The following is a 15966-nucleotide window of genomic DNA, read 5'->3' as shown; positions in this document are numbered from 1 at the left end:
CAATAGAACTTGGAGTGAGGAAGTTTTCAATCCATAAAATCCTGCATTACAAATCACGTCCTGAAGTTGATTTGATGAGAGAATTGATTAGTGTTATAAAGGACCTTTAAGGGCTTAGTATCCTTGGGAGTATTTTTCTGTGCTGAAAAGAAAGTTTAAATTTAAATAGAAACTACATATATTTATAATGTTAAATGTATATAAGCAATTGAGAATGGAACGACTTGTTGCTGGTTTACTGAATTCCTTCGAGTACCACTAAAAAAAAACATTTATAAACATTGCATGAATTCATTATAAATGATGACTGTTCCATTGAATAACTGACTAGATGCAGCATAGCGCTATACAATGCGCTTTGAAACGTCAGCTATGCCGACATCTTGCCAATTCAACAATAGATGCGATAAACCGAGATATTTATAAATATAGATTATATATATATTTGAAACACAAATTTAAGAACTTCAATCAATTCGTTGTTGTAATTTCGCATGAACGAAGCGTATTTTTTTTTGTTTTTATCAATGAAATGCTTGTTTTTGTCTTCTTATTATTGTTGTTTCTCCCTTTTATTTTTTTTGTTGATAGGCACTTAACAAGTTTTTTTTTTTTGTTATTTTGTGTTATTTCTGCTATGAGTGTTTGTATAGAGTGGAGTAGAAGAACAAGAGGCAGAGACAATTGTAATCCGTCAACGATGAAGACTAATTGGCAACTGATTTGAAAGCCATGAGTCGAGCTTAGCACCACACCTCGGCTCTGAGCAACGAGTACGACGGCAATGACGACGACGACGACGACGGCACGGTTAGAAGTCCAAAAGCGACAATTGAAGAAGTTTCAATTTATGTGCACGTGTGTGCGTGTGTGTGATGTGCAGCTCAACAAAAGTTTAAGAAGAAGAAATACAATAAAAATGTTGTCTAAAACGGGGATTGATACCCGTTGCCAGCAGACGATACACACGCTTTAAATACCTCCTATGCAAAGTGGGGGTGCTCACACACGCACACACACACACACACACACACACATACGCACACTGTGTGTACAGACTGCCAGTACAGTGGCAGGTAGCTGACGCTGACGCTGGCTGAGTGCTCAGAGCTGAGTTTTTAGCGCAATGGCGCCTGCTCGGCATATTAATGAACTCCCTTTTGAGCAAGAGAAATATGAAATTAAAATAAAATTTTGTTGCCAACAAAAAAAATAAATAAATCGAGAGAAATATAAAAAACCGCCGTGTCCACGTTCGGGTCCGACAAACTGCCGCCGTATTGGTAATTTTTGTTGTTGTTGTTGCTGTTGTTGCAGTCAAAGCCAAAAAGTCAATTGAATGCAAGCCCCACTGGCCACTAGCCAGGGCGTTACTTCCGCTATGCATAGTCGTAACCGAAGACAGGGACTTCAATAGAGAGCTAGCTGGAAAAGAAGAGCCGCAGACGGATCGGACGGATCGGACAGACCGACCAGACCTTCGTAGTAAACTGTAGCCAAGTGGAGCTCTCTGCACATTACATACATGTATTTATGGCCAATTAGATAAAACAGTCACGTGCCAAGCCAAGAGCTGCCTTCTACTATATAACTCTGCCGACTTACACTTACACACATACATACATATAGCTCTTATATGTATATAGTTGTTATATAAAAAGTGTGTATACCATTGGGAAAGATATTGTAGTGGCTTTTGTTCTGCTATTGCAATGCATTTGGATTCGTAAGCATTTGTTTAATAATTTGAATATTATTATTCATATGAACACGTCGTCGCCTGATTCGTTTCGCTATAAAGTGCTATAAAGTCGGCAGCTCACGCGCCAATTTAGTGACCAAAAAAAAAAAAAAAAAGAAAAGAAAAAAAAAAAAAGAGAAACAATTTGAATTCCAAAGTTTGGGACATCATCGCAATGATTCAAAGAGTTTTTTCGGTTTTGGTTTTGGTTTCGATATCCAAAAATTAACTTTAAAACCCTTTCTTCACATATGGCATATGGGTTTAGGTTTAACAAAGTACCGTTGTCTATTCTGCTTCTTTCTTTTTTTCTTACCCATATTTTCAATTTCCGCTTGCGAGTCAATTTGTTTTCTATTAATTCACAGCTTTATATGCATCGGGCGAACCATCGATTTATCCATAAATACTTTTCCGTTTGTCTGTTTCATAATATCTCTCTCTCTTTATTCATTTTCGTATTCTCTATTTCTTTTTTTATAGTTATCCCTAATATGCCAGCACTAACTGAACAGTAGAAATTTCTCTTAATTACCAATTTCATATTTTAGGCACATATATGCAGAAATATTTTTATGAAAGGAAGGGAAACTAATTTTCAATGGGAAAAATAGAAAGATTCCCATCAAGCTAAGCGGAAATAAGTTGGAGAAAACTGATTGGAAAAGAATTTTGTATTTACAAGAAACATTTTCAATAAAAACTAAATGGTGTTTAGTTTTAATATATACTTAAAACATTTGTAAAATATAATTCTTTACATATTACTATTAATCGAATAAATCATAGACCACATAATAAGGAATTCAGATTGTATTATTTAGTACGAAGTGACGAAAGTTGAATGCATTTGATGTAGGCATCAAAACAATTAATTCCATCAAAGCCACAATGCATTTCTGACCCAATATAAGAAATTAAATATAATATATATTTTATTAGCGTAGGAATAGAAGTTGATTTCAAAACAATCAACAATATATAACATCAATCAATATAAATCCTTTTGAAATTTTAAGCATTTAAATTTTACTACAAATAGAAGAAACAAAACATTCTTTGTATAAATAAAACACATATGTTTTTCCTTTTTTTAAAGTATTTGACTTATCATAATTAAAATAGCACTTGTTGACTGAAGAGAAACATAGACTTCAATTTGAATTGTGGCGCCTCAAGTATCGCGCTGCCAACTGTTGCTTGTAAGCAAGCAACTGTAGTTAACAGCACGTCGATAGCCATCGATAGATTTACAGCTGGTAGCTATCTGTTAATTTCAAATTGGTAATAACATCCATTAAACAAATAAATGGAAATATATAAATAAACATTAAATGATTAATTGAAATTTACGTTAAACTGATGCAATGAAATAACAAGAGAAAATATATTTACTGTATTAATAGTTTCAATTTCGTTATCACTTCAAACTGTTAATAACAGTTCTTGATAATGTTAACAATTCGCGCTGTTAACTCTGCTGTTTGGATTTTGTTTTTTAAGAAAAACTAAAAAGTCATTTTTCTTAAGAGCTGCCAAATATGCGTCCCAAACTAAACATTCGAGAGGAGGTGGAGCAGCTGTTTGAAAAGAAATTTCAATACCAGAAGCCGAGAAACGAGGCTTGGCTGCTGCCGGCACAAAAGCCGCTCTTCGGCGAATTCTACCAATACGAATCGCTGCAGGAGCTAAAGGAACAACTCAACAATGTGAAAAGCAAATTGAATAATTATGGCGTACAAGAGTGGAGCACACATACGAATCGTCGTGATCCATCGGGCGAAATTTCCTGGCGACTCAAAAACGAAACCAAAGCGGAGTTTGTGACGGTGAGTGGGATTTACTGACTGAGTGATTTTATTTTTACCAACTCTTTGCTTGACAGGTAGCTTGGTGCAAGTTCTTCGAGTGTCTGCATCGTTATCCATTGATCAAGCAACCGGAATTGAATACGCTGCATCTGTGCGAGGCACCAGGCGCATTTATAACCGCACTCAATCATTACTTGCACTCGACCTACACAAAGGAGGAGGTACGGAGAAGTGGATTATTCCGAGAGTAAATAACTCAATTAATTTCATTTGCAGGTCAATTGGCATTGGCGCTCCACTACGCTGAATCCCTACTATGAGGGCAATGCGTTAAATGAAATGATAACCGACGATCGGTTTATATTTCACACGCTCCATAATTGGCTCTTCCACCGGGACTTCACTGGGAATCTGCTCAACGTGGAGAACATTGAGCATATGAGAGACGTCTGTGCCAAGGATTTGCCAGCTGGTGTACAATTGATAACAGCCGATGGCTCCATCGATTGCTCGGCGCAGCCCGATTGCCAGGAGGAGATTGTGGCGCGTCTCCTGTTCGCAGAGATCTTGAGCGCACTTCACATTTTAAGTCCAAGTGGAAACTTTGTTATCAAAATGTTTACGCTCTTCGAGGCATGCAGCGTGTCCATTATGTTCATGCTCAACTGTGTATTCGAGCGGGTGCACATATTTAAGCCGGCCACATCGAAGCGGGGCAATTCGGAAGTTTATGTGATATGCCTGAACTATCAGAAGGATACGCCTGGACTGCCGCACCTGTTGGAGGCGATGCGAGCGAGACTCGCAAAGCCAAACGATACCATGGTGATGCCTCTGTTTGCCAAGTCACAAATACCCAACGATTTCCTGATGCAGCACAACATCGCGTGTCGGCTGTTCCTCAAGCTGCAGGAGGAGGCCATAGAGAGCAGCATCTATGCGTACGAGTCCAAGGATCGCTACTATTTGCGTCATCTCCATCAGCTGCGTGGCGTCGTCTCCTCCATGTACTACAATCGCTACAAGGTGCGCCCGCTAGCCGAGGAGCTGTGCATCGTGCAGCAGGCAGACATCAATAAGGCCCTGGGCTTCTCGGTGCCAGTTTATGGTGGCTCCTATACGGAACGGGAGAATCTGCGTCAAGGCGATCTGCTGAAGCAAATCTACTGCCTGCGCCGGGAGTTCAATCAACTGGAGAAGTGTCCCACTGGCCTGCGCAGCTACAGCCATGCCAAGCTGCATGTCAAGCAGCTGCAACTCCAACCATGTCGAGGTGCTCCAATTGGACAGCTGCTGAGCAGTCTATTTGCCTCCGAGCCGGTGCTGCTGCTCCGTTTGCGTCTTCTGCAGACCTTCGACCTGGATCCGCTCTGGCAAACGGCGGCAAAATGCTCGCTTTTCGACGGCAATAATCACATAATGCGCGCATTTGATTACGCACCTGACAGCCCGGCCGATGAGTCAACATTTTATAAAGTTCAGCGACGTTTCTTTGTTGCTTTGGTTGACTCACTGGTGGAGCAACGCCCAGCGAAAATCGTGTTCCAGTCATTTCTATTCCTCAGCCACTATGCGGCATCTGTGCTGTTGCTCCTGGCGGAGCAAATCTACGCGGAAACCCAATTTGAAAATCAGATCATAACGTTAAGTGGCCTGTCCACGGAAGCTAAAGCCCTGGAGCAGCTGCAGCAGCTACAACGTGTACTCTGGGAGGATGTGACTGACGGGCTGGATACCCTGCACAGCCTGTTGCCGTTGCAGCAGTTGCACAAGAATCCATTTGCCAGTGCCCTAATCCTCTACAACAACACCGTCCTGGTCAGTTGCTATCGGCGTATGCTCGGCGAGGAAGCGTTTCCCACTCGCTTCAGTCTGGAGCAGGCGCAGGAGGCGGCGACGCCAGCTATAAATGAGACTGCCACGATCGTGTGTTAATCATGTATTTTTGTTTATAACATTAAAATATGATCAATGATCGTTGGATGTACTGAGTTTTAAATTTTGTTTTTAACTTGTTCTCTTTTTTCTGGTTTCTTGTATTTAAAAACAATTAATGCAAATTAATTTCTACTACAAATATTTCTCGAGTTTATACAAATTTGACAAGAGCGGGCATAAACTGAATTCTTGCAGTTTATGCATTTATATATATATTTTCATATATTATTATATATATTCACATATATATATCATTCCATCTTTTTTTCTAAGCAAAAATTTGTGGTAATTTCGTATGTGTGTGTTTGTGTAGGTGCTAGTGTATGCATGTGTTGGTGTGTATAAGTATTTGTGTAGGTGTATGTGTATGTGTGTTTTCGGTTTTTTTTAATCATTTCTCATCCTGGTTTGCAGTTTGGTTGCTTTTTGTAAAGCGGCGCCGGCGCCTCTCCTCGACACGCCTCACCTATCGCCTTAATTGCACTAGTCAGCCGGACGCTTTTCGCTGTGTTTTCTGGTATAATCCTCGGCATTTTTCACAAACTTCTTTTTGTCCTTGAGAAATTCTTCGGCCAGTTCGGCGCGCAGCGGATGTTCGGGCTCGGGATCGTTGATGAGCGCTATTAGCGCCTGCACCACCTGGTCGGTGCGCGTGGCTGGCTTCCAGTTCTCCGTGCTGATGATGGGCAAACACACCTGACCCTTTTCATCGATGTTCGGATGGTAGATTTTTGTTTTGAAACTAATCTTTGGTGGCTTGAAGGGATATTCGGCCGGGAAATTGATTTCGATGCGAAAGGCGCCCTTGTTGTAGGGCGGATTGTCGGGCACAATCAGACCCGTCCAGCGAAGCAGATTATCATCGTCGGCCTTAATGTCACGAAACGATTTTAAACTACTTTCCTGCAAATCTACGAGTTCCTTGCGCAGACGTCGCGGGGCAGTCATTTTTTCTACTTTATAATAATTGTTGCAAATCGATGGCACTTGCAGCTGATTGTTTTCCGTTTGGCTATGATGCAATAGTTTGTTGCCGTTTGTATGCGATTTATATAGAGGAACTGTGTGCTAGTTAAGCACTCTTTTTTACATATTTTGTGGCAAGCTCTATTTAATTTGTATTCTCCTCAGACTTTTGTAGTATTAGTACGTTTCTGTCGTTATTTAGGTAGTTATTCGATATTAAATTGCCTTATGAACGATGTGGCAGCTCTGTGAAATATAGCACTATTGCTTTCCTGCTTTAACACATGATATTCTCATACTAACAACAACAGCTGTTGGGCTCATGTTTTCACTTTACAAATATGCACCTGTTCATATTAATACATTTGTGAGTCTTTACAAATTGTAATCATTTAACATTCATTTTAATTTGTAATTATTTTGCTTGATGAGTCTAAGAATAAAGTATGTTAGGGCACAAAAAAAAAAAAATGCTTGGAGCGCATAATTGAGTAAATTTGGTATTCACACAAAACGAAACCTATTATGTTATCGATTTACCAATCGCAATCGAAGTTTGTGCCGCAACACGTGCGCCAAATTGTTTCGTTTTGTTTTCTATTAAAAATGACTAAAAAACGGACAGTAAAACGTAAAGTTAAAGAACCTGAGCCCACAAACGAACAAGCTCCAGTTTCTGAAGAGTCTGAGAATGAGGAAGATGAGGTAAGCCAAGAAAATGTATACATAAAAAAGTAAGATTTCAATATTTGATTTTTTGGGCAAGGATCTGCTGCAAGCTGTAAAAGATCCTGGAGAGGACACTACAGATGATGAAGGCATAGATCAAGAATATCAGTCGGACAGCAGCGAAGATCTGGAGTTTGAGAGCGACGAAGAAGGTAACTATTTGGGCAGAAAAGTCAGCAACGAGGCGGAAGAAGGTGAAGATGATGATGAAGACGAGGATGAGGATGAGGATGAGGAGGATGAAGATGATGACTCTGATGATGACAGCGAGGAGAGCGATGCTGATGATGCCTCAGCAACGCCTAAAGACGATCAGCCAAGCAGTAGTAAAGCAGCTGCCGCCCAGACAAAGGAGCCCCTCATTGAGATAATTCCACGTGATCCTTCAAAGCCTGAGTACGAGGATTCGGACACTTCTGATGAGGAAGATATACGAAATACTGTGGGCAACATACCCATGCACTGGTATGATGAATACAAGCACATTGGCTACGATTGGGATGCAAAGAAGATTATTAAACCGCCGAAGGGCGATCAAATTGATGATTTCTTGCGTAAGATCGAGGATCCGAACTTCTGGCGCACTGTGAAGGACCCGATGACGGGCCAGGAAGTGTTGCTAACTGACGAGGATATAGCGCTGATAAAGCGCGTCAATTCGTCGCGCATACCAAATCCAGAACACAATGAATACGCTCCATGGATCGAGTGGTTCACCTCGGAGGTGGAGAAAATGCCCATTAAGAATGTACCGGACCACAAGCGATCGTTCCTGCCCTCGGTATCGGAAAAGAAGAAAGTTTCGCGCATGGTGCATGCCCTTAAAATGGGCTGGATGAAGACCACCGAGGAAGTGGAGCGCGAGAAGCAACAGAAACGTGGTCCCAAATTCTACATGCTGTGGGAAACAGATACGGGACGGGAGCATATGCGTCGCATACACGATCCTGTGTCCGCGCCCAAGCGTGATCTGCCCGGTCATGCTGAATCGTATAATCCTCCGCCCGAGTACCTCTTCGACGAGAAGGAGACCAAGGAGTGGCTCAAGCTCAAGGATGAGCCACACAAGCGCAAGCTACATTTCATGCCACAGAAATACAAATCCCTTCGCGCCGTTCCAGCGTATCCCCGCTATCTGCGCGAACGCTTCCTACGCTGCTTGGATCTGTATTTGTGTCCGCGTGCCAAGCGTGTCAAATTGAATATTGATGCTGAGTATCTGATACCCAAACTGCCTTCGCCACGCGATCTGCAGCCATTCCCCACAGTGGAGAGTCTGGTCTATCGCGGCCACACGGATCTGGTGCGCTCCGTTAGCGTGGAGCCGAAGGGAGAGTATTTGGTTTCCGGCTCCGATGATAAGACAGTCAAGAGTAAGTGAATCATCTGTAACTACTGCCATATCGCTTTCTATTATTATTTATTTCTGTTATTACAGTTTGGGAAATTGCCACTGGGCGTTGCATTCGCACCATCGAGACTAACGATGTGGTCCGCTGCGTTGCCTGGTGTCCCAATGCCAAGTTATCCATTATTGCTGTGGCCACGGGCAGTCGCTTGCTCCTAATCAATCCCAAGGTGGGCGACAAGCTGCTGATTAAAAAAACAGACGATCTGCTGGCCGAATCGCCCAATCTGGATATCATTGAGAGTGAGCGCATTAAGACAGCGGTGCAATGGTCCAATGCGGAGCCCGAGGAGCAGGAGAAGGGCGTGCGTGTGGTCATAACACACTTCAAGCCCATACGTCAGGTGACCTGGCATGGTCGCGGTGATTATCTGGCCACCGTAATGCCCGAGGGCGCCAATCGCTCAGCTCTCATACATCAGCTCTCGAAGCGACGCTCACAAATACCTTTCTCCAAGAGCAAGGGCCTGATACAATGCGTGCTCTTCCATCCAGTTAAGCCCTGTTTCTTCGTGGCAGTAAGTGTATTTCCTCCATATCGTTCCATCCCACTGCATCTCATTCCTTTCCTTTACAGACTCAGCATAACATTCGCATCTATGATTTGGTAAAGCAGGAGCTGATCAAGAAGCTGTTAACCAACTCCAAGTGGATATCGGGCATGTCCATACATCCCAAAGGTGACAATCTGCTAGTTTCCACCTATGACAAGAAGATGCTCTGGTTCGATCTGGATCTATCCACTAAACCGTATCAGACAATGCGTCTGCATCGCAATGCCGTGCGCAGCGTGGCCTTCCACTTGCGCTATCCTCTGTTTGCCTCCGGCAGCGATGACCAGGCGGTCATTGTGTCCCATGGCATGGTTTATAAGTGAGTTTTAAGTCGGTGCTCCTTTAAGTATGCCATGCTTATGCTCTCTTTTTCTCTTTTAGTGATCTGCTTCAAAATCCATTGATAGTGCCGCTAAAGAAGCTGCAGACGCACGAGAAACGCGACGAGTTTGGCGTCCTAGATGTAACCTGGCATCCGGTGCAGCCTTGGGTGTTCTCCACGGGCGCCGATTGCACAATCCGACTCTACACATAAAGCATGCAGCGTGTTGCATCTTTAGTATTTTAAGCGCTCAATTTGTAATATGAATGGTAGTAAACAATATATCCAATTGAATCACATTGGGTGCGTGTGTGTCTTGCGTGTGGGTGTGTGGGTCCTGCTTGTAAAAGCTTGAATACAACCCTGGGTCAGCATAGCCACCCAACGAACAATCACTGTTCGGCGCCTGCTCCCCGGGGGTCGTTTAACCAGAGAGAAAGAGCGGAACGTAAAAGAGCGTAAAATTACGAACTAGCAACAACAACAACGGACTGCTGTTCATCAATACATTTACAGTTCTTTTTTTCGTATGCTCAATTCAAGCAGCATCGGCAACATCAATGCCCGAAAGCACAAATCCCAACCGAATTCCAGTACAGTGTGAAGTGAGTGGGAGCCCGTGAGCGCGAGAGAGAGAGAGCGTAAATGAGAGCAAAAGCTTTTCGCCTATTCTCTTTTGGTTGAAAGCGTTCGCGCGCACATGTCGCGATGTGTACCAGGAATCTAATCGCCTCGCTTTCGGCTCCGCCACCCGACAACAGCAACTGTATAGCTATTTGAAAGCTTTTCCTTCAATCAGCAGTCAGTCGCTAGCCTTTGCCCATGTGAAGAGAAACGTTTGCACTTGTGCTCGTGCCGTCGTCGTCGGTCGTTGTCGTCGAGGATTTTGGGTTTTGGCTATCAGAGCGCGCACACACATACACAAATACGAAATAAAAGAACCAAAAAAATAGCAAAGAAATTCATACACGTATAGAAAAAAGCGCAGCAGTGAAAATGAAATGGCAATAATGTGGTAAAGCCAAAGCCCTCCCTCCCCCTCCCCAAAAAAATTAAAATAAAATGAAAATGATAAATAAATACAAATAAAATATGGCAACTGTGGAGCTATAAAAAAAATGCCAAAAATGTGAAAAGTATTGGAATATGAGAATCCAACAATTTAACGAATGTAATCATCAAGTATAACGAGTGTCTAGCTAAATTGCACTACTTGCTCATACTCTCTCGCTTACTCCTGAAGCCTCGCGCCCTCTCGCCCGTTCCCCTTCCACTCCCTTGGATATAGCTCGCGTTCTCTCTCCTTGGCTCTCTTTCTCTGTGTAGAAGTTGAATCAAAGCAAAATCATTCAGAGCAAAAAGAAAGAAAGAAGAAAAATACCTACACATATTTTTAGTGTGGCAAAAAAAAAAAATAAAATAAAATAAAATAGAAAAGAAATTGTATATATTCGTTGCTCCTAAATACATTGAGCAGACACACAAACTAAAACAAAATCAAATCAAAGTGTATGTCAGTGTGAGTGTGTGTGAGTGAGAGTGTGTGCGAATGTGTTTGTATAAATGTGAGCGGAAGCGCACACGATTGAAAAATGTTCAATATATATTTTAGCAAATGTAACGGCTGCCCTCTGAATGTGTGTGTGTGTATGTGTGCTAAATGCTAAGAAACAAGCAGCAGCATCAAGTGCAATTAACAGCTCTGCCCTCTGCAGCTGCCACAACGCACAACAAACAACAACAAAAATAATAACAGGCAACACAGCAGCAGCAGCCAGGCTAGCTAATCACGCATACGCCCCATCAGCCCCAACCAACGCAAGCCATAACGAAAATCAAAAAAATATATATGTACTTACATATACATACATATGTACATACGTATGTACGCACGCATACATAAATATTGAAGAAAATAACGGTCAGGCGACCTCGCTGCCGCCATCGTGTGCCATGTGTCTGTGTGAGTGTGTGTAATGACTAGCACAAGAAATAAATATAACAAAAAAAAATTCCAAATAAATCTCCAGCTGCTCGCTGGAGCTAAGAAAATACTAAAAGAGAAATCAAATAAAAATAAAAAGAATTTCATAACACATGATATAAAATTCCCGTTTCAATTGCTCCTAATTACAAACTAATTTCGCTGTAAATGCGAACAGCAATAACAACAAGAACTAGAAGACAATAAACTAGTACACCCACCAACAGTGCCCCCTTTAGTCGCTCCCCCTTCTACGCAGCCCGTACCCGTGCCATCTGTAGCACCTGCCCACGCACGAAAGCCAGAGCGCGCAACAACGGACATGTCAAGAGCTGCACAACATACTAAATCATAATAATAAGAATAATAATAATAGTAAATAAATATTCTAACTGTTTTATGTGCTTCTCTTTCATCCTCCCTTTGCCAACTTCTTCGCCTGGTCAGATAAAAAAATCAAAGGAATAGAAGCAGCACCCGAAAGGCAGAACCAAATATTTCTCTGCATATTCATGTAAAAACTAAAATACAAGAAAAAAAAACAGAATAATTCGGAGAGCAACAACAACCACAACAAGACAACAGCTACAAAAACAAAAACAACAGCCAAAGCAGCAGCAATAAAATCAAGAGCGTGCCAGGCGCGAGAGCCAAAGCACAAGCAAAAGCACTCGATAAAAAGTTATTAGCAAAAACATAAATACGTAACTTGCTCTCTGGACTCTCACTCCCTCTCTCACTCTCTTCCACACGCTCTCACTGTCACTGTATAAAGGGCGCCCAACGCCAACGCGCAGCCCAACTGTTCTGCGAGCGTGTATGTGTATGTGTGTGTGGGAGAGGCAGAACGAGACGGACTGTAGGTAGGTCAGTGGCAGTGGGCGGCAGCCTAGCAGCAGCGCCAGCGCCAGCGGCAGCGGCAGCTGTGGCAGCTACGCCAACGCCAAACGCCAAACACCAACATCAACTGTAAATCGCAAAGGGCAGGTAAGTGTGCCATGTGTGGGTGTGTGTGTGGATGATTGAAAGATATCAACTCCAATTTGTATATTTTGTCCAGTATGTCCTGCACCGTCTCCGAAATGCCCAGCGGCTGTCGCTTGCGCGGCATGAATGCATCCTCACAAAGCGCAGCTGCAGCTGCGGCCGCGGCCGCGGCCAACAATGGCAACGGGAACGGCAGCAAGGAGAGCGTCGGAGTTGGAGCTGGCAGTACCGCAGCGGGCGTTGGAGGTAACGGCGGCACAACGGGCACCAGCACAACGCTGCAGGGCAGCGTGAGCGCCACATCGAATGTGCTGCAGGAATCAAATGCGCCGCTGCAGCGGCCGCAAACACAGAAGCCGTGCTGCTTTTGTTGGTGCTGTTGTTGTTCCTGCTCCTGGTGAGTATAATCCACACTTTAACCGTTTCCTACAATATGTAGGTAACATACACACACACACAATATATATGTATGTATATATATTTCAACGGAATCTATTTCATTGCCGCTGCTCCACGGGTCGTCCAACCACAACAACAGGGCTAAGTGGTAAGTTCCTACCTAAACACATATACACTCTCACACACATACGCATACACCTACTGAAAAACACACGCACACAGTGAATCCCACGCAGTCAGGGGCATCGCCTGCCTGCTCTCATCATTATTTGCAGCTGGCAATGCTCTGTTTGCTAGGCGAATAGTAAAAGCACTCTCTTCAGCTGATGCTCTTTCACTCTCACTTCCACTCTAGGCAAATGACACAAATGTTTCATTCACAATTCGCGGGAGCGCCAAAAGCTCTGAGCAGAGTATTTTTCAAAAATCACAGTCATACACAAATGACGGCAAGCTGTTTCTAATGATGTTGCTATTGTTGTTGTTTTTGCAAAAATGTTGCAAGTTTTCGTGAATGAAAATGAAAGCTGTTCCGTTCTCTGGTTAGGTGGGCACATCTCCCGCGCTTTTATATGCTTAGCTATTGTCCATCTATACGCATTTAATCATACGAAGTACTTACACGCACACGCACAAGAGCACACAAGCACACGCACACACACATAGAGTAATACATATGGACGTACGTATCTATGTTATATTGGCAAGCTGTCCAAGCGCGGTAAACAGATAACGAACTTTGATGAGTTCCTACGTAGAGAGGGTGCTTGTAATGCTTACCTGATATGAGGCAGCCAAATCTAATCGTAGATAACGTGTGGCCAGTTTACAGTTAACCACTGTGCTGGCAACAACAAATTATAGCAGAGTCAACGAAAGTCAGAAAAAGCCAAACCGTTAAAGTAACTCGCAACAGCTGTTTCTCAAGTAGCCAAAAGCTTGCACATATCGGTGATCCTTAACGCAGTTACACTAAGTAAAAGCTCTAAGCTGATTCAAAGTTGTACACGAAAAAGCTTTAAATGCAGCAGAAAGAAAAACATACAATGTTTGGCTTAACGAAGCGTTGGCTGTACGTATGGGATATGAGCATACTTAAAAAATACCATTTAAAAAGTCATACTGAATAATAGTAGATAATCTATAGGTATTGATTATGGAAAAATCTAAACATATTTGCTAATAACTATATAGTTGAATATTGTATGTATGTATACGTATGAAGGTGATTTAGGACTTTAGTCAAACGTTTTTTGGTTTCTAGAGAAACGATTTGATAAGGTAATATGACTTTCAGCTTGGAATAGATATACAAGTCATCTATTCTAGTCACCTACCATATCATATCAGAAGTCTAAAAAACAATAGTCAACAAATTAATTTTATTTTTAAATTAAATTAAATGAGACAATATAACTACTATTTAAGTAGATTTGTATAGGAAGTATAGAGTTAATATGTCAAGTCTACTTTAATTCTCATTCACAATTAATCTCACTATTATTATCATAAATGGCTAATTTTCCTTTCGGTTTTTACAGTCTTGCCATCAAGAATGCGGATGAAAATGCGCCCACCAAACGTGATCTCGTTAGCGCCGAATTCCTAGATGGCGATCAGTAAGTCCTATCTCAATATGTATCAAATTTATAGCTTTAATTTAATTTAATTGCAGACCCACATTAGAAGAAATACGTAGTTGGGGTAAAAGCTTTGATAAACTAATGACGAATTCAAGTAAGTTACAAATATATGCATATAAGTATACCTGGATAATGGAAATATTTTCCAGATGGTCGCAAAGTGTTTCGTGATTTTCTGCGGAGCGAATTTAGTGAGGAGAACATACTGTTCTGGTTAGCTTGCGAGGATCTGAAGAAGGAGAACAGTCCCGAGGTGGTGGAGGAGAAGGCGCGCCTGATATATGAGGACTATATATCGATACTATCGCCGCGTGAGGTGTCGCTCGATTCGCGAGTTCGGGAGATTGTCAATCGGAATATGATAGAGCCGACGACTCGCACCTTTGACGAAGCTCAAATACAAATCTATACGCTGATGCACAGAGACTCATATCCCAGGTAAGATTACCTATATTCCATATAAAGAGATCTAAGAGAACTCTATAAACATATCGATTTTCTTCCCAGATTCCTAAACTCGCAAAAGTACAAGACACTCGCTCAACTGCAAGACAATTCGAATGCCGGCTCCAAGGCGGATAGTCCCACTTAGAATGTTATTTAACTGATTTCGGACTTTCTCTTAACTTTAGTATTCTTTATTATGTGTTTGGGATGATCCTTAGAGTCGAGGCGACAAATGTAGCCGCTGTCCTGCCGTCGTTCGCTCAGCTTTTGTTTAAGAAGAAAAGAAAATATATAGAAGCAATATGTCATAAAAACTTAATAAATACAACTAATTCCAAGAGCAAAGTATATATAGAGAGATATATACAAGTTAGCTGACGATCGATGCAAGCAGTGGCAACAATTACGATTGACTCTAAGCGGGATAGATACCATATATATAGGGCAACGCAACAACCAACTTAGACGATATATGATGCATTATGTGAAACCGATTCCTTCTTTACAATGTTCTAGTCGTTAACAAAAAATTAAGAAACCAAAAGAAAAACAAAAAACCAAACTAGGCAATTTATATAAAAAGAAAAGAAAAGAAAACTTAGTTGTTAAACTTTAAAACGGGCAACGGGTTAGATAATACCAACTATATATATATATATATAGCATATACAGCAGGCATTTCTAGGGAGAAACTTTAAGAAACAGATATAAGTTACAAATATTTGTATAATGTATATTAGTTTGTATTGTCTGGCCCAGTCTGGTATCCAGTCTAAACAGATTGCGAAACAATTAGCATTATATTGTAATAATTGTTTATACTAAGACGTATTAATCAAATTGAAACCAAAACAAACAACTTTAACGCAAATACTTTTCCAAAAACCAAAACAAAAATGAGAAAAACCAAAGAAACCAAAAAATATAAGCAAACATTTTTAAAAAACGTATTATACTTAACATTTATACTTGTAACTTAATTAGTCTTGAAAAACATTTTAGATCATATAAAAAACAAATCACATATATATATTTAT

General features: G+C 41.6%; 4 protein-coding genes and 1 long non-coding RNA gene across 5 annotated transcripts; 3 read left to right on the top strand and 2 right to left on the bottom strand.

The window, feature by feature from the left end:
- Positions 1-3240: 3240 nt before the first annotated feature.
- Positions 3241-5543, top strand: aft (cap methyltransferase 2). Its single transcript, XM_018105275.3, has 3 exons — positions 3241-3570; positions 3627-3773; positions 3829-5543. The coding sequence occupies exons 1-3, from the start codon at positions 3283-3285 to the stop codon at positions 5485-5487; spliced, it is 2094 nt and encodes a 697-aa protein (XP_017960764.1). The 5' UTR covers positions 3241-3282; the 3' UTR covers positions 5488-5543.
- On the bottom strand, positions 5477-6669 carry Ubc10 (ubiquitin conjugating enzyme 10). Its single transcript, XM_018105287.2, has one exon. It carries the CDS (start codon positions 6436-6438, stop codon positions 5974-5976), a length of 465 nt encoding a protein of 154 aa, XP_017960776.1. The 5' UTR covers positions 6439-6669; the 3' UTR covers positions 5477-5973.
- Positions 6670-6983: 314 nt separating this feature from the next.
- LOC108654170 (ribosome biogenesis protein BOP1 homolog) lies at positions 6984-10430 on the top strand. The gene is made up of 5 exons (XM_018105274.3): positions 6984-7161; positions 7223-8558; positions 8624-9111; positions 9171-9466; positions 9529-10430. The coding sequence occupies exons 1-5, from the start codon at positions 7063-7065 to the stop codon at positions 9680-9682; spliced, it is 2373 nt and encodes a 790-aa protein (XP_017960763.1). The 5' UTR covers positions 6984-7062; the 3' UTR covers positions 9683-10430.
- LOC149091029 (uncharacterized) lies at positions 10307-10993 on the bottom strand. The gene is made up of 2 exons (XR_016197169.1): positions 10855-10993; positions 10307-10787 (listed from the first exon to the last, which is right to left on the bottom strand). It is a non-coding gene; the product is annotated as an uncharacterized LOC149091029 (long non-coding RNA).
- A 534-nt stretch (positions 10994-11527) lies between these two features.
- On the top strand, positions 11528-15217 carry Dhit (regulator of G protein signaling double hit). The gene is made up of 6 exons (XM_030384751.2): positions 11528-12440; positions 12514-12837; positions 14381-14458; positions 14515-14576; positions 14632-14920; positions 14990-15217. Exons 2-6 carry the CDS (start codon positions 12515-12517, stop codon positions 15072-15074), a joined length of 837 nt encoding a protein of 278 aa, XP_030240611.1. The 5' UTR covers positions 11528-12440; position 12514; the 3' UTR covers positions 15075-15217.
- The last annotated feature ends 749 nt before the right edge of the window (positions 15218-15966 follow it).

This window comes from Drosophila navojoa, chromosome 5 (genome assembly GCF_054131105.1).
Source record: "Drosophila navojoa isolate 15081-1374.11 chromosome 5, UAZ_NAV_1.0, whole genome shotgun sequence".
NCBI lineage: Eukaryota > Metazoa > Arthropoda > Insecta > Diptera > Drosophilidae > Drosophila > Drosophila navojoa.
This window is presented reverse-complemented; position numbering and strand designations above follow the sequence as displayed.

Excerpts from the sequence above, each read along its gene's own strand:
- Dhit (XM_030384751.2), top strand. The coding sequence starts at position 12,515 with ATGTCCTGCACCGTCTCCGAAATGCCCAGCGGCTGTCGCTTGCGCGGC. Across the intron at positions 14,577-14,631 it reads TAAACTAATGACGAATTCAA|ATGGTCGCAAAGTGTTTCGT; the intron begins GTAAGTTACAAA and ends AATATTTTCCAG. Across the intron at positions 14,921-14,989 it reads CACAGAGACTCATATCCCAG|ATTCCTAAACTCGCAAAAGT; the intron begins GTAAGATTACCT and ends TTTTCTTCCCAG.
- aft (XM_018105275.3), top strand. The coding sequence starts at position 3,283 with ATGCGTCCCAAACTAAACATTCGAGAGGAGGTGGAGCAGCTGTTTGAA. Across the intron at positions 3,571-3,626 it reads CCAAAGCGGAGTTTGTGACG|GTAGCTTGGTGCAAGTTCTT; the intron begins GTGAGTGGGATT and ends TTTGCTTGACAG. Across the intron at positions 3,774-3,828 it reads CGACCTACACAAAGGAGGAG|GTCAATTGGCATTGGCGCTC; the intron begins GTACGGAGAAGT and ends TTTCATTTGCAG.
- Ubc10 (XM_018105287.2), bottom strand. The coding sequence starts at position 6,438 with ATGACTGCCCCGCGACGTCTGCGCAAGGAACTCGTAGATTTGCAGGAA.
- LOC108654170 (XM_018105274.3), top strand. The coding sequence starts at position 7,063 with ATGACTAAAAAACGGACAGTAAAACGTAAAGTTAAAGAACCTGAGCCC. Across the intron at positions 9,112-9,170 it reads AGCCCTGTTTCTTCGTGGCA|ACTCAGCATAACATTCGCAT; the intron begins GTAAGTGTATTT and ends TTTCCTTTACAG. Across the intron at positions 9,467-9,528 it reads TCCCATGGCATGGTTTATAA|TGATCTGCTTCAAAATCCAT; the intron begins GTGAGTTTTAAG and ends TTTCTCTTTTAG.